This window comes from Ixodes scapularis, unplaced genomic scaffold (genome assembly GCF_016920785.2).
Source record: "Ixodes scapularis isolate PalLabHiFi unplaced genomic scaffold, ASM1692078v2 ptg000597l_1___fragment_1__unscaffolded, whole genome shotgun sequence".
Taxonomy (NCBI): domain Eukaryota; kingdom Metazoa; phylum Arthropoda; class Arachnida; order Ixodida; family Ixodidae; genus Ixodes; species Ixodes scapularis.
Genome location: NW_024610006.1, coordinates 4,604,208 through 4,627,867, shown reverse-complemented (window position 1 = coordinate 4,627,867; position 23,660 = coordinate 4,604,208). Strand labels below are relative to the sequence as shown.

The 23,660-nt window shown below is 50.4% G+C and overlaps 1 protein-coding gene across 1 annotated transcript; it reads left to right on the top strand.

The window, feature by feature from the left end:
• The first annotated feature begins 22,227 nt into the window (after positions 1–22,227).
• On the top strand, positions 22,228–23,447 carry LOC121834156. Its single transcript, XM_042287892.1, has 2 exons — positions 22,228–22,529; positions 22,592–23,447. The coding sequence occupies exons 1-2, from the start codon at positions 22,306–22,308 to the stop codon at positions 22,809–22,811; spliced, it is 444 nt and encodes a 147-aa protein (XP_042143826.1). The 5' UTR covers positions 22,228–22,305; the 3' UTR covers positions 22,812–23,447.
• Positions 23,448–23,660: the final 213 nt, after the last annotated feature.

Below are 23,660 nucleotides of genomic sequence, written 5' to 3'. Positions count from 1 at the left end.
ACACGAGAAGGTGGCCGTGCCAGCCTTAAAACACGTCATCGCCAGAATGTACAGAGATCAGAACAATCTACTCGGCAAGTTCCTGGCCACGGTGTACACGCGAGACAGACTGAAAGATGCCGGCGTCGAGGTGGTCATGAAGACCGAGGAAAAAAAGCTGTACGACGCCGACCTTCACGACGTAGACAGCCTGATCGAGACATTTTACGACAACGGTCTGGACTATGTCGGCGTCGAGTCTTTAATTTCCAGCTACAACTCGAAGCTGAGGGGTGTCGGTACCAAGAGACGACTTTCGGACGACGCTAGACCGTCTCTTCGGGATAGCACGAACGAGTCGCCGTCGACTCCTCCTCCTCCTCCCCCTCCTCCTAAAGGAAAGGACGCCCACGGAGAAGGAGTCGAGCGTCGCCCAAACATCAGCTCAGACTGCGGCGGAGGCGGCCAATAGACGGCGGTCGGACGACGCGATACCGTCTCTTCGAGATTCGGCTCTTCCTAAAGAAACGACGCGCAACGAAAAAGTGTCGGACGTCGCCAAGACGCCGTATCAGACTGTTGCAGCGGAAGACGAAGGAAGCGGTTGGCTGTACGTCGTCGGTGGAGTTGCCGTCCTGGCCACAGCGGGAGTCGTGACTTACGCGGCAATGACCTATTATATAAATAAACGCGCTAAAGGCGAAAACGTGTTTCTGTAGCTGAAATAAAAAAATGACCACCGACAATCTCTTGTTCAAACCTTTGAAAGCCATTCCCATAGGGTTTGAGGCAAGGTTGGAAAGTAGAGTCGACGACCACTTTAAAGATTTTTACTACGCGCTGTACTCTAACGCTGGTGTCGAAACTACCCGTTACAAAGACTACGGCGACACGGCCAATCGCGTGTTTGATTACATTGTGGCGAACCACGCTAACGACATTCGAACGGCGTTGTACGATCCGAAGCGAGCCATAGACTTGGTCTTTTCCTACACACTCTATCTCAAGAGCATTCAGTCCAAGGTCAATTCGCTGGCCAGCGAGAAATACAAGCCCGGGTTTCTGCGCAACGTAGTCATCCCGGCCCTCAAACACTTGATCTACAGAATGTATAAGGACCCAAACAACGTCCTGGGCGAATTCATGTACACAGTCAGGACCAGGGACGTGATAAAGCAGTACCCCGAGGCGTTGGGCGTGGAATTTGCTGGCGACGACATGCTTAGTAATTTGTACGACTTGGACGTGTACGACCTAGATGCCGTGGACAAGTACTTGTACGGCATTAGCGGCGGAATGTACTACGACGTTAAAACCAATACGTTTAAAAAGTACAACTCTGTGCTCGAGCGATACCAGTCCCAGATCTGGCAGGATTCCGTTCTAAAGTTTAAGCGACTCTTCGAAGAGTGGTGCAAGAAAGTCACGCGGCACTCTTCGTGGTCTAGCCAACATCCAGCGTTCGATCCACTGCTCCGGGCCGTTTTCGATGCCGCGGGCACGCCGCAGTGGGACGCGGCGCTCGTTCGCTGGGTCGCCGCCGAGGAAGGTCAGACTCTTCGCATTTACGCCGAGTTGAAAGCCAAGGTTGAATATGCCCAGACCTTTATCGACGAAAAGTTTTCTCCGGAACTCTTGAAAGCCGTTGGCGAAATCGCAAAGATTGACAACGTCAAGCGGTTCGTCTTTCTCTCCGCACCTACGCTGTCGCCGACCGAGTTGCAGGCCATACTAGACGCGTTCGAAAAGATTTTGAAGAACTACACGGAGCACAAACATAGGGACGCGCTCGTCTGGGCGGTGACCCATCCGGCCGCGCACAAAGTCCGCGAAGAGGAAGAGACGAGGGACTTGTTTAACAAGATTAAATCTGACGAGTATTTGCAGGACGGTAGCGCCTTCATATCGTCACTATTGGCACATTACGCCAAGTTTCGGAGCCTAGATGATCTCCTGAGAGAATTTGCTAGGGACCTCGATGCCGTTCGCAAGGACGCCGTCTTGAGAAAGCGCTGGCTGGAGAACGACGAGGAGGACATTAGGAAGGCCTTGATCGACGTCGACTGGAAGGTGCTCTACGAAAAATTTGAGCGATTCAAACCGCACCTGAACGAGTTACGACGACTACTCCTCGCTGGCGTGGGCGATAGCGGCGACGTCGATGAAAAAATGGAAAAATTGGGACCTTACTATCCTTTAATCGCGAGGCACGGCAAATGTATGTTTGACGAGGCCGACGCCGCGTCTCTGTTTGCTCACGCCACCTCCAAAGGTTTGTACGAGTGGAAAGTGCGTCTCAAGTCAAAGTTTCCCAAAGACGATTTCGATAGACTCTATCGGCTCGTACAGGAACGCCACAGAGACTACGAAAACATGAGAAAGTTTCTCGGTGACAGCGGCCTGCTTAGTGCCCCTCCGCTCGTGAAACTGCCTTCGAGCGTACCAAACCTAAAGACTTGGAACGACGCGATCCTGGCCACCATGAACGCTGCGCCCGAACTATGGATCGAAAAGATAATTAGCCAGTCGAAGTGTAACTTGCAGACGCTGCGCAAAAATGTTTCCGAACTCAAATCCCTAATGACTACGGAGCGCGAACGTAGAGATAAGATCCGCGAGTGGGGAATGAGCGGACCCATCGATAGATACCCGCAGACGCACGAAAAGGACCCAGTCGCCTTTGGCGAGCACGAGGGTTTCGACAAGGATTTGTTGGACAAAATCAAAGCCCCGTACGACATTGTAGCGACGGTGGAGTTTGATCGCATTCGAAAGGCGCACGAGAATTTCGAGCGGCACTCGGAGATTGTGAGGCGAGCTCGGTCGGCGGTCGCTACACTGATAGAGGCGAACAAGGAGTACGTGAAACACGTCGCGACGTGGGGCAAGCACCGCGCTTCCTTTTTTCCGTCCACCGAGGCGTCGCGCGAAAGCGTAAACAATCTCTTTTCGACGAGATCGGCAAATGGCGAAAACTATTGGGAGCTGCATCGAGACCTCGGGGTCGCGCAAATCACCGAGCTGTTGCACGCGGCGCGAACGGCGTACTGGAAGACCAAGCAGTTTAGTCTGGAAGCTCGAGTGAGGGTCTACCTGCGCAATCTCGTCGGCACCTTGCGCGTTTCGCAAAGCGCCGTCTCTTCCAAACTGTCTAGATTCAAGGTGTCGAGTCTGCTGAAGATGGTCGATGCGGAAGACGACGACGACTGGAAAATCGAATTTATCCGCTGGACCGTGGCGAACGAGGACGCCGACGTCGCTCGCAAACTCGTCGCAAAATCTTACGACGCCATGTGGAGGCTCTTGCGCGAAAGAGTGACGGTCGAGTTTTTCGAGTTTTTGCGCGAGGCCAAATACGCGGAAAAGTGCGTGGACCGCCGATTTCTACGGCTAGAGGACACAGTTCTGGAAACTTTTAGGGAGCGTCTCTTTCTCGATTTCGCCGACGAGACGGACCTGAGACCAGAGCTAGAGGCGTGGCTGGCGTGCCACGCCGCCTACGCGCAGATGGTCGACGCGGTCCGCAAAGAGTTTCCCGACCTGACCCGAGTCGAAAATCTCAAAGTGCACGGATCGGAAGAGGTACGTAAGGCGATCGAACGTGCCGGTCGGAATTACGCCAAGTGGCTAAACACGGAAATGATCTCGCCAAAGGACACGCTGGCCACCGTGACCGAGAAAGTCGCCAAGATTAGAGAGTTGGTGGAAAACGAAAAGCGCTACAGAGAGTCTCTGCGTGACTGGGGCATGGACTCTCCGGACGGAGAGTACGTTCGTCAGTACGAGGACGGCGTTACCGGAGAAGACGATTACCTCGCCAGGATAATACGCGAAGGCGCCATCGACGTTGTGGCCACCTTTCCCTGGGACAGGATCGCAAACGCCCACGCAAAGAGAGCGGCCTACGTTCGGCGAAAGGCCGAAATATACGAAGCTCTGGGCCAAGAAACGGACTTGATGGACTGCTTTCGACACGTCGAAAGGCTAACGCGGGACCTGAAGCTTTCTCCCTGGCCGCAGCGAGGCGATAACGCGAGAGTGCTCGATTTTCTAAAGCGAATCGAATTGACGACAATGTCGCAAAAAGACCTGATTAAGCGTCATCACGCCGACCTGACTCCAAGCTTCGTTTCCGAGCTATTGAACATGTGTAGGGACGCCAAAAACTACCTGGCAATGTACAAAGTCTTTGAAAAGTACAAGATATTCGGAATAGTGAAGCAGCTCAAACTGTGGGACATTACAGATGCACCTGACGTGCCAAAGACTGTATTTGACACGGAGACCGTCTCGTATCCAAAGTGGCTGGAGGAAGTCTTCGACTCTCGGGTAGACTGGGAAAAGGCGAGTCGGTCTCTCGTCGCGGCGTACGAAGATCGCAAAAAGACGCTAGACATTTCGTCGGCTCTGGACGCCGAACGTTTGATCACGGAACCTCGCGCCGAGGCGTACGAGGCGGCTGCCAATTCCGACTTTGTCGCCGTCAGGCGAGCGTACAGGGAGGGCTTGCACCGCACCTTGCCTGCCGCGACGTGGGAATCTTGTCGGAAAGAAATTGTTCGTCTGAAGGACAAGGTACAACCCAAGCGCGCGTCTCTGGCTCGGGAATACGTAGCAATCTACGAGTCCATCCTCGCGCACCGTCGCGCCGAAGACGAATCGCCCGCAAAGTTAGTGACCAGAATCTACTCGGACGAATCGCTGGGCAATTCAATGTCGGACCTAAAGGAAGACGACGCAGATGCGGTAGAGTATCGGCACTTGCACCTGGAAAGGGATTTGAAGTTGTATTCGAAATTATTGGCGGAATTGGACGCGACGAGGGAAGCGTTGCGATCCGCGAAAGCAGACACTGACATCGACACCTGTCCTAACCTAAACGCGGAGCCCGTCGTTGGCACAGTGTTTAGCGTCTTGTCGACGCTGCGTTCGGCCCGCGCCGTCAAGAGTAAGGTGGACGCATGGAACGAGTCTCTGCGAATAAAATCTTTATTGATTGAAAAGAGAAGCAAGCCGTTTACTCGAGACTTGTTCGTCTTCCTATCTTCTTCTTTGTCGGCACGATCCGCCGCGGCCCGGTGGCCGAACTCGGACGCTCCGTTGGCTGCATCTTCGAGGTCGGGATTCGACGATTGGTACTCAAACTGGGTCCTGCCCAGATACGTGTGCGACGAGAGCGATGGCGAGGCGTACGCGACCGAGATGCAATTTTTGAAGGATCGCAGGGCGATCATCGAGAGGGAGATTGTCGCGCCCATACGTGGAATCGGGACGCCGTTCGAGGAAAATGTGTTGCGAGCTCGGATTGCGCGGACCAAAAAGTATCTTTTCCTCACGGACGTATTGGGCCGACGCACCTCTACGGACGACCTCGACGTGCAACAGAGTACGCGCGACTTTACCGAGATGGCCCGATTCGTAGCGACAATGGTGCGAGAAACCAAGGAGGTGACTCATGCGATAGAGTCGCACCTGACTCCTTACGCGGAGAGCGTGAGGAGAACCGATCCGCTGGCCAGGGCGTACGCCGACTCGGATGACGGGACGACGGGGGTGTTGGAAGCGATAGCTTCTCCCGACGCGCTCGCGACTATGGACGCGGACGCGCTCCGGCACACGGGCGACTATGTAAAGGTTCTCTTTGAGAAGGAAGCCAGGATGCGAGTCTTTGAAAACGTGCGGGACGCCTTGTACGTGCGCGATTGGAAACCAGTCGCCCTGCAATACGGTGCCCAGAAACAAACTCTAGATTTTTTGGCTCTACGAGAGAAGGACCTGGTCGAATGGATCGACGTCTACCTAAAGAAACACGCGTCTTTGCAGAGTGGTGATAGGATAGAGTTTCTAGACTCTTTATTCGAGACGTTATGGATCGACCTATCTAGACTCGAAGGGATAGTGAAGGCGAACGAGCGCGTGATAGGGGTGGCCAAGTCCGACCGAGAAATTGCCGACGCGGTGGACGAGTTAAAGAAGAACGGCTTGACAAAATTTGACGAGGACTTAAAAGAGTACGAACGCCTGCGCAACCGGGCGCAAAACAACACGCTCGTTTCCTTCAAAGACGCGCAACAGTTGTTGGATCGGTTGAGGGAGGTCGGACGAGTCTTGCGTTTTCTAAAGAGCGAACGACAGAGGATATGCGTTCGACTTCCATCTCGCGTTATCGACTACATTTCGCGACACCCGGACTTTGAATCGGGCGGAATCCAGTCGGGAGTCGCCAACGCTCGCGAATATAAAGTGTTTCTGGCCTTTTACGATGCTTGTGTCAAAAATTCCCTCGCTTGTCCAAAGCCTAGACTTGAACACCACTGGGGAGTTGAACGAGGCCGTGGCGTCTTACGAACGAGTCTCAAAGCACTACCGTATCTACGACGCAGAGTACGAGACGCACGTGGAGTCTAGGCGAGAGATCCTAGCCGTGGTGCCCCAAACTAGCGCGCGAGTCAGATCCCTCGAAGCGGACCAAGAGTTCTTGCGAGCCTCCAAGGACGTCCTAGGCAGAGTGGCGTCCGACGAGTTGGCCGAGTTTGGAGCGACACTCGCTAGAATCGCCGACAGGGTACGCGAAGGGGCCGCTCTCTTTGAAAAGCATCGGGCCGTGTTGTCTGCGGCGTTTGCGGTCGGGAGAGATTTTCCCAACCACCTGACCAACTACTACTACCAGCGCGACTGTATGCCATTCGCCAAGACGTTGAACGCGGTTAGCGCGCAGGCCGGCCTCTACGACGAATTCGAGGCAATGCGCGACGGCAGAACGGTGTCGAAGGAGTCTCTAGCCGAAGTGTACGTGCCTCACGCCGAGACCCCGGTGTGTTCGTTGGCGGCTTACGAGGCACACGTTCGTAAGGTATTTACGGACGATGCCATCGATCACATGCGCAGAGCCAAGGAGCGAATATCGCCCGTGCCTCTGGACGCGACCATCGACAACGAGAACCTCAGGGCCGCAATCGTGCGTACCGGTGCGTTAAATAAATCGCAGTTGTCAGAACTGGAAGACAAGATCAGAGAAAGCTTGAATAGGACGCGGACCGTGATCGAAGAAGTGGGCCGCCTGACTGCGTTCGGAGAGCACTGGGGTTTTCTGACGGGAGTTGGTAGCGACTACACGGAAGACCGCCACGGGGTATTTGGATACGACGCGGCGTTGGAGACGACGCGCGGAACGCGGTCGCCCAAAGAGTGGCTGTCCACTCTGGCCACGGAAAGAGGTTACAACACGGCCGAGATAGTGCAACTCCTCAAAACGGTGTCGTCGGTAAAGAACTTGTACAACGAGATACTCGGCGTGTTTCCTCCGGAATTGTGTAGTCTGTATTATCGCGTCGTCAAGCAAGTGGTGCTCTCGGACGCCGATTACAGAGGCAGGGTTCTACACGCGGTCGAGACCCTGGCAAAGATTCGAGCCAAACTGGGCGAGTCGTGCGACCCGAGTGCCTTTGCCAAAACGTTCGCAAATGTCAGAGACGCGGTCGACAGTATGAGGTTTCTTCTCGCGCACGTCGCTTGCGTTCGCACGATTGAAAAGACACAGACGGCTCTAAACATGTTCTTTGGGCGCTTCCCCCCGCCGCCACTTCAGAGAGACGTTGAGATTCTTCGCAAGTACGCTCTGTTGGCGGCAGGCAACCACGAGCTGGCCGCCCTGGTGTGCGAAATAATGGAGAAGACCCTGAAGGACGCTCGGTCCAACGTTCCGCTCTTGAATTACGTGGACGATCACCCCGACCTGGACGAGTACTTTCTCGTCAGGGTCGTGGAAGCGGCCAAGACATTCGCGAAGCGGTCCACCGTCTGCGAGTGTTTTTTTCGGCGGATGCGCGAGTATTATTCGAAAGAAGAGTACGACACCATGATGACCTCTCATTCTCGGGCCTTCAATTACCGAAACGATTGGATCGACGTTAAACTCATGGCCACCGTGCTGGCCGAGGGCGTGTTTTGCGAACTGAACCCTACCGTGATCGAATTTATAAACGAGTTGCGGAAGGACGAGCGTAGGTTGTTAGGGCTGTTTGAGCGATACCGTGAGGCGGTGTCCACGTTTGAAAACTACAGGCTGGATTGGGCCGGCCTGATCAAGAGAGTCGGGCGGATGCCTCGCGAACGGATCCCGGGAACAGACTGGAGCGAGCGCGTCCATCCGAGCCTCGCGGCCAAACTCGCACACGGAGACGCGGCGGTGAAACTCTTTGAGCTCGTGTGCGACGCCGAAACGGAAGAAGACGCAATGAGCTCCGTATTTAGAGAAACTTCTTCAAAAGACAATTTGGATTACGGGTCGGTGTTTCACGACATGGATATGTGGACCACCGTGATCGAAAAGACTACCGCGATAGCCGAGCGGCTCTTGGACAAGCACGCGGACGTGTTTGGTTTTCTGGAGAGGCGCGAAGGCAGAGTATCGGCCGGGAACGAGGCCTCCGAGGTTGTGCTGCGTGCGATTGCGCGCGCCGCAAACACCTGGGTGGGCAAGCACTTGTGGCGAGAACTGGTGGCAGCCGAGCTCCTGAGGAAGCACGACTACGACGCGGACGTCGTGTTTAGACTTTACGGGAAACTCGTCTATTCCACCACGGGAAAGGAGTTTTCGAGCGGGGACGTGCCCATCGACGTGTACGAGTTTCTCAAGGACAATGATCCGCCGACCGGGACTAGTCCCTCGATGGAAGTGTTTCGCATGATGCGCCCCGAAAATGTACACGGTAAGCCAGTATAACCACTGATTTTTGTTTACATCTTATATTATTTAACAACTAATTTCTGTAACTCTTGGACATTTTGCATCACTCAAACTATTTACGCCGAGAGTGTAGTCGACAGTAGGCCGGCATATCACCTGGTTTATACCTGTGCGTGATTAATTTTGTAATTATTTTTGTATTTTTTGTAACTCTTGGACTCTGGTGCATTAGTATTATTCTCCTTTATTTTCCTTTTCTTTGTCTTCTATTCATCTGTTTTGCTTTTCTTTTTCTTTTGCCTTCCCCCATTTGCCTTGTCTCCCCTTTTCTTCCTTGACAACCTATTCCTTGGGGTCGAAGAAGAGGAAGTTTGAAATACAATTCAGTTGATTGTTCAGCGCTGTGTGAGTGTATTTTTTTGTGTGTTTGGATTTTGACTAACTGTCTACTTGCGCTGGTTCGTGATGGTGCGTTAAAATAGCTCATAATTTAGTTTACAACGTTAAATTATGACTGTTTATATTGCTGAGAGTTTTCACTCTTCGCGTTCACCATTTCGACTGCCGTCCTTCAGCTGGCAACGTTGCTTTCTTTCTCTCGTGTTCTGTCGCTCTCTTTTGCGATCTTTCACTCGGGACCCCGGGTACAGTGGCTACCAGAAAAAGTGTGGCGAGCGCGCCGGCTCAGGCGTTGCACTTCGCCAGGGAAAAAGTAGATGGCGCTGCGGCACTTATACACGTTAGCGGCGCGCTGAGGCAGCATTGGTAAGGCTGCGTTTTTATTTGATTACGCCTCCGTATGTCTCACCATATAATAGAAATGGAATGTTTTTTCGTAGTTAACTAAAACTGAACGTCGGAACTATCATTTTCTAATTTTGAAGAAAAGGAATTAGTGAAATATCACGACGTGCGGGCACATATCGACGGCTCGGAAAGTGGGGAAATGTGTTCGACTACGTAACATTTGCAAATATTTTGCCACCCAGTGCTATTTTGAATAAACAGAGTCACTGACCACTATTCTTTGCCTTACCTTATGAGTAGCTAAGCGTGAGCGCGTGAAAAAATATGCCCTTGTGTTAGTCGTCAAATACGCAGTTGTCAAAAGGTAGAAAGCATTTTATATGTACAGAGCTTTTAACGTTCGTATCGTTGCATGTTTCGCAGGTGCTCACCGTCGTCCTCGTCTCTCTCTGAGCTCTCGTGCTCAGCAGGATGCTAACACTCGGCTATCCTATGAAAAATTGCCTCAATTGTCTTCTTCGTCTTCGCAGTCGTCATGATCGGGTTCGTTGTCTAAGTCGAAGGCATAGTAACGCTTCATCTTGTCAATCAGGGCCGTAGACGTGTAGAAACGCTAAGTGATCGGCCCGGAATGTCCTCTATACGATATGTGTCATTTGGAAGCTTCTCCGTTACTACGTAGGGACCTTAAAACCTTTTTAAAAGCTTTCTTGAATGTCATATATAGGAAGTGATTCTCTCTCCACCACGACGATGTCTCCGGGCTCAAAGGTCGAAGCGCTGCACCGCTTCTTATTGTAGCGACGTTGCTGTTTTTCCTGATCTGTACGAATGGCGTGTATGGCCGCTGTCGTCTTGTCGCCAACTCAGTTTCAGTTACGTTGGTTTTGTCCCGTGGTGCATCTCCGAGGGACAATGAAAACGATTTTATTTAATTTTTTTAAGTGGTGTTTTAATGCTTCTTGGGAACATAGCATGCCGCCCAATTTTTTGTAGACATTTATGACGCGTATTTATGTGCCGATGAAAGAAGTAAAGAAACCGAAACTAAACCATCTCCAGTCTCGTTTCTGGGCCTCCGAAAACGGAGGTGACGTAGGGAGTGACGTCAAGTGTGAATAGTCGGTATCGGTAGTATTTAGGAGATCGAGACTCTGGTTATCGTGGTGGGTTATAGCAGCGCGGTGGCGCGGTCATAGAGTAATATAGTAAACGTAAAGAGAGGACACAGGAGCCGATTCGCGGCCCAGATAGTGCGTTTCATACCCTCCGCTACGTGGCGCTTTTCTACAATTTGGTTAAAATTAATTAAAACTCTTTGTGTGAAAAGTATTTATATTTTAAATGACAATGCTTTAAAATTGTTTAAAGTACTTAAAACGACTAAATAGTTTAAATCAAATGCGTCACAAAAACCACGTGATGAATGGCACCTGCCATGGCCTGCCTGCCTGCACGCCGTCACCTCTGCATCATTCTGCATGGCCTCTGCTCGTCCCTGCGTCGTTCGTCTGTGCCGTGCGTGCCTTCCATCTGTGCTTTCTGCTGCATCATGTTCGGTCGACTTTGCATCAATCAAGGTGATGCATGACCGCCCGCGTGCTCGCATGCTCGGCGTGAATTCGTGGAGCCGATCGGTTCGAGCTTCTCGCGCTGTTGTTTCTGCCGGGCTGTCTGGCTGCACTTGAACGTATGTGCATGTTGATTTTCGATGAGATTGTTTTAAAAAAGAATTTAACTTACGACCCTGCACACGACGTTGTCCATGGGTTTACAGATGACGGTGTTGAACGAACCTCGACATTGCAGATAGAGCCTTGGTTGTTATGCTGTCTGAAATTTCCAGGAGGTGCGTTTAGCCCCTTGCATACACTGCTGTGCACACTTCAATAACGTCTTCTGTTTAACGCAGCCTCCTCATTTCTCTCATTCGGAAGCTTTAAGGGGCGGTGCAACGATATTCAATTAGAATGTTTTTCACTTTACACAAGCTTACTGGGACTAGTGGGGCTCAAGGATACTCGCACGCAACGCCACTGACCAAGAAACTCCTTTGTTGCGCTGTAATTTCGAGGACAAAACCGAGTGTTTTCATTCAATCTCTCCTTCGAAAAACCTGATGACGTAGCTGGGCGGTAGCATTACCGCCCAGTGACGATATTTGAATACGGCTCATAGATTGGACCCGAGCATGGCGTGGACACTCGATTTGGGCTCGTGATAATCGATAGCTCGATAAACATTCGGGTAGTGTCCTGTGTCCAATCGCTGCAATGACGACAACAGCCGAACCATAACAATGTCTGGAACTCAGCGCGTGTCCTGTGCCTTGCCAACCCCAGCGCATGGCTATGATCAACATTGGCCGGCATATAATCGGCGCCAGATCACGGCGCCGCTTGTTCTAGCTGCGAGTTGAGGGGATGAACTCTGCTCGTTTTTTTTATATTTTTTTCTGCGACTTCGATTGCGTATGGTGAAAACGAACGGGTATTTCACAGATCAATAACGCCAGGGATTTGTTTTAAGCGGTATTTGCGCAAAATACAAATATCAGTGCTTCGCCCCTTTAAGACTGTTGGCTTCACAGTAAAGTCTGTGGTTAGGGAGCTTCAAACGGAAGCTTGGTGTGTGTGGTCATAAGCCATTTTTTGAAGTTGACAACGAACAGGTTTACTTTGTCTTTGATGTTCCGCACCTTCCCAAAACAACCAAGAGCAATCTCCAAGCCCACAAACTTTGCATTGGAAATTAGGTCGTTGAGTGGTCTTCTATTGTTGAAATTTATTGTTCTATCCATGAGATGAGCTTGCAATTGGCTCCGAAACTCGAGAGACACACTTTTTCCAGGACTTTTATGTAACATGGAAGGAAATTGTGCCCCACAGGTACTGAGTGCCTCACTCTTTCTTGCAATCATATCCCTTGTTTATGCCAAGGAACTTTCTGAGGCAGCCATGGCTACATCCTATTTTTGTGATAAGATGTGCATACTTTTTTATTGTCTAAATAGCTAAAAAATTCAAGAAGACATGGCAGAAGTTGCCTCATGCCTTTCTGAAGGGAGAATCTCAAATACTTGATTTTCTCCACCAATAACTCGGATGGATTTCAGCATGGCAGTTCCAAAGTAGGAGGTAGCCTTAAGTCATCATTGGGTGGCAAGTTACTATAAAAAGTGTCCTCATGCTTTGGGATGAGCTTTCAAGCAGCCATGACTTTGATTTCTTACTTAGACGACGCCTGCAGCTAGACACACTTGAGAACGTTTTTGGAGCTATATACGACAGATGCTGGGCTGCAACACAAACCCAAAGGTGCATCAGTTCAACTCAGGACTAAAACATCTCTGAATAAAGAAACTGTTCAAGCTGCCGGACAATGAAAACGTAGAGGATAACAAGGCTGACCTCCTAAAGGAGTTACAAATATCTTCGCACCATGGAAGTTTGATTTCAGACATTGTGGAATGTCTTCCAATTGATAACTTCCCGCCACTAGAGGATATTTCTGAGCTGGCATCAGACATCAGGTCTAACATAATTGATGACTCGTCCACTTTTTTATTACGTTTGGGGCTATTTGATCAAGCTTTTGCTTGAACAGACAACTTACAGCTGTGGCTGTTCTCAGCTGCTATCGGATGAGTCTAATAACTTGACCAGGCCTCACCAGTACTGTCTTGTTCCTAAAGCATACCACGTGCCTGGAAAATTCTTCGGGAACTTAGAAGTACCACCACAGGCTGCCTTTCATTTCATTCAGCAACTAGGAAATCACTTTCTTCCCATAATAGAGAGTGTGACACATGTTCGAGGAGTATGTGCCACCTTGTATAGCACACTTTGAGGTCTGGGTGGTTTTAGCCTTTGCCCAGAGTAGTACCACAAAGGGTTTTTAAACTTGTTTTGCAGAATACGCTTGTGTTGACATGTTTGATTTCTTAACCGAAATTTGGACAAAGTTCGACATCTTGTAAACCCTGAGATGGGGAACGATAAAAAAACGGACGAACACAACAAAATCACACAACAACAAAAACGGACGAACACAACAACAAGATTTTGTTGTGTTCGTCCGTTTTTTTTTTTTATCGTTCCCCATCTCAGGGTTTACAAGATGTCAATTGATTACCAGCTCGCCTGCACTCTCTCACTGTTTACAAAGTTCGGTTGCACTCTTCAGTGGCTAGTAAGAACGAGACAGGTTTAACTGTTAATATTGTATTAAAAAGGGGCGGTTGCCAAACCAAAAACAAAAAGTGCTTATTAAGTGGGCGGTGGAGCTTGCTCTCCAAATATTTGTTTCCCCTTTTGCCAGCGAATGTGTATCACGGCTCCCCAACAGAAATATTTGTCCACTTTCTACAAAATTTCGATAGAAAATAGTGTATGGAGGCTAAAAGTATTTGAAAGAAAATGTATCCACTTTTGTATCCACTGTCCATAGTTTTTTAGCCGTTTTTTTCTGAAGCCATATTTATTTTCTGAACAATTTCGGGGAATGTTTAGGGGGTTGAATCTTGTCAGATTTCGAATAGAGTTCTCATTGTTTGGTAATGGCTCGCCCGCAGTGAGTTTGAGGCTATGCAAATTGGTGTTTTTTATATTTGCTGGAAATCGGGAATTTGTACTATCCGGCGTGTCCATCGCACTGTTATTATACTCTTATGACTGGTAATGATAGCGATGACCTATTTATTTTTGCACTTACTTCCCGTACCCGAGTCGGCGTGAAAGTGAATGTATCATACAGCATGTTCTCCGTGGAAAGGTTTTGTTAACTTGGTTCCGCTCAGAATCTATTACGAAGTGTACGATATGCCGAAGCCCTGCATATTCATTTATTTTTGTGAGTGTCGATCTCTTTTGTATAAAACATACGGAGCTTCTGAAGTAAATCATGTATGCATGAATGTGGTCCAATAAAATGTGTTGGAACCACTTACTGTTGTTGGCTCCAAAATGCTCCACCAGCCAGGAGTCAATGCGGCGATTGTGTAACTTGAATGCTTTACAATAGAAAAAAAATATATATATACACTTCTGCTTTGTGAAGTAAGTTGAAATATTATTTGACACATTTTGCAAGAACTCCATCGTAAAAAATAAAGTAAAAGTGCGTCAATATTAAAAAAAAAAAGAGTGCTAAAAAAAACAGGGCCTTGGGGAGTCAAGGAACTCCCGAGAGCCGAGCGGGACGGGGAGGAAAGAGAGAGAGAGAAGGGTACCGGAGAAGCGGAGCAAAAATGCCCAAACCGAAACCGAAACTAACTTGACCGGAAACGGAATCAGATTATACTTAATACCGCCCGCTAGGAGCGCTCCCTGTCACTGGTCTATCTGGGCCGCTGGGGCCTATGGCAGTGTCCGCTCTTTACCTTGTGTATATTACTCTATGGCGCGGTCGTTGCGCCGACTCTGTCAACATGGACGAATGCAGCTCTCGCGAGCGAGTTCGAGCTTCCGTTCAGTGACCGAACACCAACGGAACGGGAGTACGTTTGTGGCGGCCACTGCCATCACCCGACGGAGACCGCCCAGTCGGCAACGAGCGGCCCGCCTGCCGAAGGACGGACGCGGGGGAGATGCCGAAGGGAAAGCGGCAGCGATCCCGCCGTTCCGGGATCCGGTTCCTCCGCGGACGTCCTCTTTTTGTCGTCAACGAACACGAACAGCTACCCACACGTGAAAACTAGCGTCGCCCGAACGTATACTGGTCTTCAGTCGACCGCTAGAACAGCCATCTACAGCTACCATTTTGCAAAATCTTTTGAGTACCGTGTCAGAGGAGTGCAACTTCCTATACCGCCCATGGAACGCAAATTGGAAAACCCTGGGAGGCCGCAGCGCCATTTGAATCCCCTGGTATCTGGTGGCTGTACTAAAATCAACATGGCGGCACAGCGAAACCAAAACCGAAACTGCACGGCAGCGCCATTGTGTTTGGATGGATGGGCGGTAGCTTGCGCCACCTAGAGTTAAATATATATATATATTGTAGCATTTTGTTTTTGCCCGGTTTGCGCGTTGCTTTGCTAGGCTTCTGCTGCTTTGCGGCTGGTTTTCGCATTTCGATGCTGGTTAATGTGCGTTGAAACGCACACAAGCCAGCGCTGAAAAGCGAGACCAGCAGCAAAGCAGCAGAAAACCTAGCAAAGCAACGAAAGTGACACATACACAAAAAATATGCAATGCTTGTCCTTTTGCGTTCATTTTTATTCAACAGACAGTAGAAAATACAGCCGAAATTTCTCACTGTTTTGCACACGAGAAACAAAGAAATGAACAAAAAACAGGATAAAACGTTAAGGTTACGTGCGACGAAGGTGATGATATGCGTCCTTGAAATTTGATTATATAAGTAAGCATATAAGTAAAGACCGACGACGGTGTCTTAATTGCAACTAAAGGAAACTAAGCAATGAGTACCAAGAAAAACAGCTCAGCTCTTTGGTATTGAGTCTTCATCGAGAACCTGCCCATTCGTTTTTAATAGTATCACTTAAATTTAGGAGTGAGTCACTGCTAAACGAAACGGGAAACCAGAGCGGATCGCTCTATCGCTCATCCTGAGTTAATCGAAAAATATTTAGGCTCATATTTTCACTCCTCGCGAACAGACGCGTGAATCGCTGACAACAGTGCCAAATAAACAGCTCATAGCAAAAAGTTTGCCATCTTTTAAGGTTAGCATATGTGCTCGATCTTGATATGAAAAAGTCTACACAGAAGTCTCCAGTAATTTGACAATGACAAATTTCTCGCGGCGAGTGAAGAGCAATCCTGAACAATGATAGGATTTGGTTTTGTGATTGGAAACCATTGCAGCTATTGCCAAAATCAAACAATTAATACTCACTACCACTGCGAGAGTTAGGTTTTGTTGCAAACATCTAATCAGAAACTTGAGCAAGAGAAGACCAAAAGAGCGTACCGCACGTCCATTCGAACTCGAAACCATTGATATCCCGGCTTTCGGCAGTCATTGTTTCCGCACTTGGCACATCAGGTGGTGTGTTGATGACGAAAATCCATGCTTGACCACATTACACCAACAACAACAAGTTCCCACGAAAAAGAAAAGATAGCCGCGCGCGCACGAACGCGGGACGAATCTCGCGCCGCGACGCACTCCCAGAAGCGAAACTCGCCGGCTCGCGTCCCTCGCGCGTTCCAACGGTCCACCGACTTCCCGGCGCCAGCGGCCAGCGCATCGCGAGGCGAGAGGCGCGGGTTCAGAGAGAGAGAAAGCGCGCCCAGACGCGTTGAAAGAGTGAAAGAGAAAGTTACAATAACAAGCTTCAAAGCCATATTTCCCGGACAATTTCACGAAGGTTGTCAGGGCGGATGTGGCCCTCGTCGATTCGGGAAGATGCCAGCGTCGATGCAACAGGCGTGTCGGCGATTCGGTTGTAGTGGCTGGCTCGGGCTTGCAGGGCACGCTCGATGTTTGTTGCCTCGGCGACAAAATCTTCGACAGTTGTCGGAGGGCTGCGGGCGAGGCCACCAAAGATGTTTTCTCTCACGCCCTGCATGAGGATTCATAGCTTTTTCTCTTCTGTAGCCCGAGGGTCGGCGCGGGCGCTCAGGCGCAGGACGTCCTCTACGAAGCCGGTGACACTCTCGTTGGGGCCCTGGGTTCTGGTTCGCAGTAGGTCCTCGGCTCTCTCTCGGCGGTGGTGGTTGATGAATGTAGCCTTGAGATCGGCCTTGAAAATGTCCCACGACGTCAGGGAGGACTCATGATTTTTGTACCAGTGCTTGGCGGTCCCCAGAAGCGAAAAATAGACATTGTGCAGGCGCTGCTCGTCGGTCCAGCAGTTGTGGCGTGCAACGCGTTCATAATCGTCAATCCAGTCTTCGACGTCTTCGTGCTGCTCGCCGTGGAATGGAGCAGCCGTCCGCGGTACGACGGGCAGGTGAACGACGGCAAGAGCGGCCGGGGTCTCCGACTGGTTGGCCATCGTCGTCCTTCTGGTTTGCTTGGTCTTGGTTGGCAGCAGTCCGTATTCCAGGTCTAGGAACTGGATGTGGCGACTTACTCAGGTCTCGGTGGTGTCTTCGTTGGGTACTCGGGAGCTTGGGTTCGGACTCGTACTGCGGGAACTCGGAGGGGTGCGCTGCACGAACATGCGGTACCCCAGACCTCCACCAGAATGTCACGGGTGGTGACCAGAATAACAATAAATCAACAGGAAGAAATAAACGTTTAATGTGGCGAACTTGTGCCCAAAACAAAAAGGGAATAGAAAATAGTAATAAAGCGTCGCGTCGAAGTCGGCGAGACAGCAGAGTCGAGTGTTGGGGCCAAACTGACTCCGCTCGCCTTGCGGAATCCCTTATGTACCCTCGTGGGTTTCTGGATCGTTCGGCGAAGAAGGTTCGGCGCGTAGAACATTCTAACCTCGAATCAGCAAGACAGTTCTCGAATTCACCAGAACATCACATTACAGTGTCAACAAAAATGTGTAGCCGCGGCCAGGAATCGAACCCTGGCCTTCTGCGTGGAAGGCAAGCGCGATAACCGTTATGCCACGCGCACGCTGCCTACTTGGCCAGCTGCGCGCGCGGCAATATATAAAAATAACACCGTTATGCCACGCGCACGCTGCCTACTTGGCCAGCTGCGCGCGCGGCAATATATAAAAATAACACAATAACGGGAGGAACTGACCCCAAAAAAAGATTACGCTATGTACACAGCACTGTCGGCGTATGAAGGAACCGGGCGGCTTCAGAAGGCCGGGGCGAGGCTCCCGCCAAAGGTCTTGAGGAGGTTTTGGAGGAAAATCATGTCCTCCCTCCTCAGGGTCTGTCTGTTGGCGTGGAGGGAACACAGGTAACTCGCAGACAGGAAGTTAGTCACGAACTGCTCCGACGCGTCCTGGAAAAGAGGTGACGCCCGTCAAACGCCAACGAATCGAGGCGATGCGTTAGAACTGGGACAGGCCCACAATTTTAATGTCGAAAAATTTACGGCTCACATTTTTTATATCGTTTCTATTGGCAAAAGAGGAGAAAATGTGCCACCTTCGTTCAGAATGCTGCAAATTTGCTGCATACGGTAGAATCTCGATGATACGACGACGGTTCGTCCGAATTTCGGTAAGATACGAATTTTTCGAAATTCCCGGCAGAAGTTCGTTAAGACTAATCTATTACGTTTCGGGATAGTCCGAATGCTTTCTCGGCCGCGGAGGATCATGTGAACGATCATCAACAACCTTTACACATCCTGCGGGACGGCATCACTTGACTCCTACGACTGTAGCACGCTTTTTGAGTCATTTCTCTCGCCGTTCTTTCTATGTACGCACCATGCTATCCCGATAACCGTAGGTGCGTTCCAAAACTCGAAAACACACCCACGTCCACCGCTGCTCTGTGTTGTCGCGTGATGAGAATTTGGCTCGCTGGAGTAACTCGCGTTTGCTCACTCAAGGGTTGCTGCTTTATATTTATTGTCACGCGATAAATGAGTTTCAGCAACTCTGACTGACTTGAGTAAACGTGAGAAATGACGTTTGGAATTGACGTTGATTGTGGAATCAACCCTTATGTAACGGCTTCCGCAAGTGTGAATTCACAAATCCTACAGTGGCTGCTCCTCCGGAACCAGACGAAAACTTGAGAATTGAGGACCGAGACCTGCGCTTTATGCTGAGAAATCGGCTTTCGATTTCGTTACCGCAGATGACAGCCTCGCTATTTGCGGATTAAGGACTGCCGAGGCAATCGTCGAGGAAGTGACAGCATTGCAAGGACGGTCAAGTAGCGGAGATGATGACGGTGACGTAAACTAATGACAAGCAGCCACCGACGACTGCTGAAACACTGCATGCTCTCGATGTGCTGTGCCGCATAGTGAGCCCAAAATCAAGGTCAGCAATGACAGGTACGCTCGTTCTTCCGTGTTCCAAAAGTGCCTTTTGGGTGACATCGGAAAAAGAAGACTTAGAAGAACATTATCGACTTCTTTAGATGGGAGTGTGACCAATGAATTGGAAGTAGCCCCCCTTTGGTTTCACATAGTCATGTGACTTGATTTTTTGTTAGTATGAATTATGGACGATACAAATATCTCCTGCGATCCCTCGAGATTCATATCATCGATCTTCTACTGCAATTGCAAAAAACAAAACCATATTTTTTTTTTAATTTGCAGTCTTCTGTGGTTGTCATCGGAACTATGGCGTGACCTTTTTCGCGGCGCCATCTATCCATCTATCGGAAATAAAGGAAACCGTTTCCTCTCCTTCGCTACCTTCAACGTCTTTCCCCGCGGCAAGCCGTCCCACCTCGATACCTCGACGATGGCAAGTGTGGCCTTGAAAAGTCGACCAACGGGCAGGGAAGGCTGCTGGTCCCAAAGACGACACCGAAACTCACTCGAAACACTTCTACTTGTTCAATCTCTTTGTAGATTAAAAACTAGCGCACACAAGAAAGAAAGGGTTCCCGCTCCTCATATTATGGTTGGTCTCGACTAATTCCCACAATTAATTGGCCAAAGTTAGAAAATCGTTGCACCGCCTCTTGAAAGGGGAGACGCTGCTCTTTCACGTAATGGAGGACTGGCGGTCGGGTCTGTTAGTGCACGGCGGCTCGGAGAGCGTAGAGCACAAGCTCGCACAGCAAGACCCAAGGTTCCTGGGTCTTGTGATCCTCCCCTCTCCTGCCCGTTTCGATCTGGACGAGCATCCTACCGGCGTGCGGTCGTGTTTCGCCAAGCGAAGTATGCCGAAGACCCAAGGCTAGCAGTGGTATCGACTAAATAGGCCACGTAGGTTGATTCAGTCCCAGGCCTACCTGACCTACGACTGAATAGGCATGTATTGACGAAAAAAGGACTACCGTAAAATCCGAAGAGATGTCCCACCCGAGAAAGGTAACCCACCCCCATTTCTGGCTCGAGGTGCTATTTCATTTGAAACACCGAAAGATGGCCCCCTCCTAGTAATCGTAGTTTCGGATCAATGATGACCGTGGCGTAAATGCGTCTAGTTAGCTATGGCGAGACATAAGCCAACACTGCTGATTGGATTAGTCGTCTTTGCTTCATTGCCCCTTGCCGCGATAACAACTTTGACAGGGACACACAATCAAAAAATGGCATTTATTCAACTTGCCCCAACTGCACACCAAAAGCTAGCCCACCCCTCATTTCCACCCAATTTTCTAACTATTTTAGGTGGGCTATCTCTCAGGACTTTACGGCATGTGAGCCAACGTCGACGGGGCGCCACGACGGCGACCAAAAGACGAGGCAGGCTTACCTGTAGCACCGGCAAGGCGAGCCTCTGCATGTAGTAGCGGTCGGAGCGACTGGGGGCCAAACCTTGCAGTATCTCCCTCACCACCCGCGCAAATGACAGCCGCGGAATGAGGGGCCGCGTGGTCCTCTAAATTTGCTTAGAAGACACTTAACGGTCGTCTCGGAAAGAAGCTATGTATTTATTAATTTTACCGCTAAACCTGGCGGGAAATGCACCGACGGGCAGATGGATGGGCGAAATCTTCCGATTGATGGAGCTCCGTTGAAAAGCATTCTGCACCTTCAAAAAAAGAACTCTAGCAATTTCTGCAGTTAGGCAAATCAATACCAAATAAACACACAAAACAAGCTCTTTTTGCATTGTTGTGCCAAAGGCAGACTTAACACAGAATGCATTGCATACTGCTTCACAATGAAACTGCCGGAAAGACTCTGCACGCATCTTGCGCCTCGACGGCACGAATGTTGTCGTGCGCTACGTCTCTGCAAGAGAGCCCCGCCAAAAGCGGAGTAAGCTCCGCCCGCGCACCGAAAGTGGTCTTGAAGTGGCAATGAACACACCGCCGCTGGAACACCGCCCTTCTGCGATGCCATCGGGCGGAAATCGAGGGACCATTTTTCTTTGGACGCGGTAAATGCGCCGATCGGGGAACCGTTTTGGACGCCCTGGTGGGAGTAAAATGCGAAGTTCGCGCACGCAATCGACAACTAAAACTTACCCGTCTGCTACAATCTCTTAAAATTATGCGATTTCTCGTTTGTTTGAGCAGTATTTATGGTCCGTAGCTGAAAACAGTTCCGAGAGATTAAAATTAACTTCTTTGGGGAGAGGGGATTTTTAAAAACCCTTAGCTTTTTAGGGAACATCGAGACAATGTGTACAGGGTTTCCCAGATTACTTGCATCAAACTTTAAAACAAAGCAAACGGAGTCCTCCAGGGAAGTAAAACCAACTGCACGTCGTTAGCAAGCGTCTTAACATAGTTGCCGCATTTTCCTCGATCTGCCCAATTATTCGGTCTATTAAGACTAATTAGCAAACTTCAGTTTGTGAATTGGAAAGCGCCCCGTGTCTTTTAGATTTGGTACAAGTCATCCCAGACGCCTGAAATATATATATTTTAACCTGTTTACAATCCACGCACTAAATACTCGCAAATGGCGTTCATTTACACCTACGCAACGACGCGTTTGATTGCACGGTGCCCCACACGCCGTACAAAAATCACAGGAAGTCGCTGTTGCCGGGTGCCATTAAAGGGGCCCTCCGGAGCGTTCTGCGATGGTCTATATATGGCGGTAACTCAATCTATGGGTCCTAAGGATCCTAAAAATCGTAAAATTACAGTCATGCGCGGCGGATTTCCCTATTAAAATTGCTATCAAAGTCCCCGGCACGCCCCCCTTTCTAAGATGACCCCGGAAAACGGGAGGGGCATCTCTTTACGCATCAGCCAATGGCAATCGAAGGATTCCAGTGTCACTGCGCGTCACCGACCGCCGACCCGCGGAGGAATCTCTCCAACGCGCGGACCGTCGTCAAGGGGCCCGGACCAAAGTTGCTCGGACTTTGTGCTCAGCATTCGTCGTTCGTCGCATCCCACGGTCGCGCTATGGACCTTTCGGACCTAACGTCTCTAGAGCTCGAAATCCTGGAACGGACAGCTGACATGGGTGCCATATCCTATGATTCGACCCCGATGCGCGACGTCGACGAACGCAGCGCCGCGGGCACCGACTGTGGCAACGACGAACGGCCGCGCCGCGGTGAAGCGAGTCCGCAAGAGCTGGAAGACGCACCCGACGATGGAATCGGGCGGCTTGGGAACACGGACTGGTACGTGGTGCGCTCCAGTATACCCCGCTTTAATGGGTAATTGATGCGTGTTTTCTGCGAAGGTGTCTATGTGGTTCCTGCGCGCCGATGGAGACCGTCGTCGAGTGCGTCTGCTGCCGCGAATACCCGGCCGTCGCACGGAAGCAGCAGGGCCGGCAGGGCTGCGTAACGGGCCACCCGGACTTCGAGGCCCTGTGCCTCAACCCTGAGGTGTTGAGGTTGGCCTACCTCAACATGCGGCACTACGGGCAGCAAGGGATGGGCGCAAGTGCCAGCGAGTGAGTACGATGTCATGCTTTGCGCGTGAGCAAACTCACCATGTCTCGGTGAGGACCGTGCCCTCGGCAACTACGTTCACTGTCCGATTCACAGCGTACATACGTACTTGTAATAACTTGTTGTTAGGCTAGATGAACGTTTAGCACCATCCTGGGAAGCGGTCGATGAATTGTTTGTGTTGCCGATAGTGAAATTAATTATAACCCCCACTGTCCAGGCGCAATATAGCGCTCCAGGGAGGCTTTCAAGAGACTAAATGAGAAGCAGCCTGCCTAGTTACCACCCAGTCATTTGTTCAATACAGAAACACGGACACTTCCAACTGCTGTCCCACTATAAACTACACATATTCTTATATGTTCTAAACGAACTGTTCTGATGAGACCGCCCTCTTCGAGCGTTACACTTCTTCCCGTTAGGCCAGATCATGGAGAGCTATTTTTCCTTGCATTTGCGGTTATCAGTTTAGATATGTCATTTTCTTGCTCTGTTTAGATGCAATGTTATGCAACAATAGCACTATGAAATATATGACAGTCACATGGCCTCGTCTCTTGTCGAGACGGCCTCGCCTCGTCGAGAGCAATAGAAGGCGACACCTTGGATGTACATATGCTTTGGCGTTGTCCCCATGCCCAATGCTCCCTTAAGGCTCTGTTATACTCCGACGTAACGCGTGCGCGCGCGCGAGCGCGTCACAGCGACGTCACGTCGGCGAAAACCCGACGCTCTATACTCCGGCGTCGTGGCGTAACCGACGCGACCGGCGGCGTTCGGCGCAGCCTGACCACCTCGACGCCAAAATGGAGCATGCCGTATTGCGCGCCGGCCGCGCCGGCGACGCCGGACCAG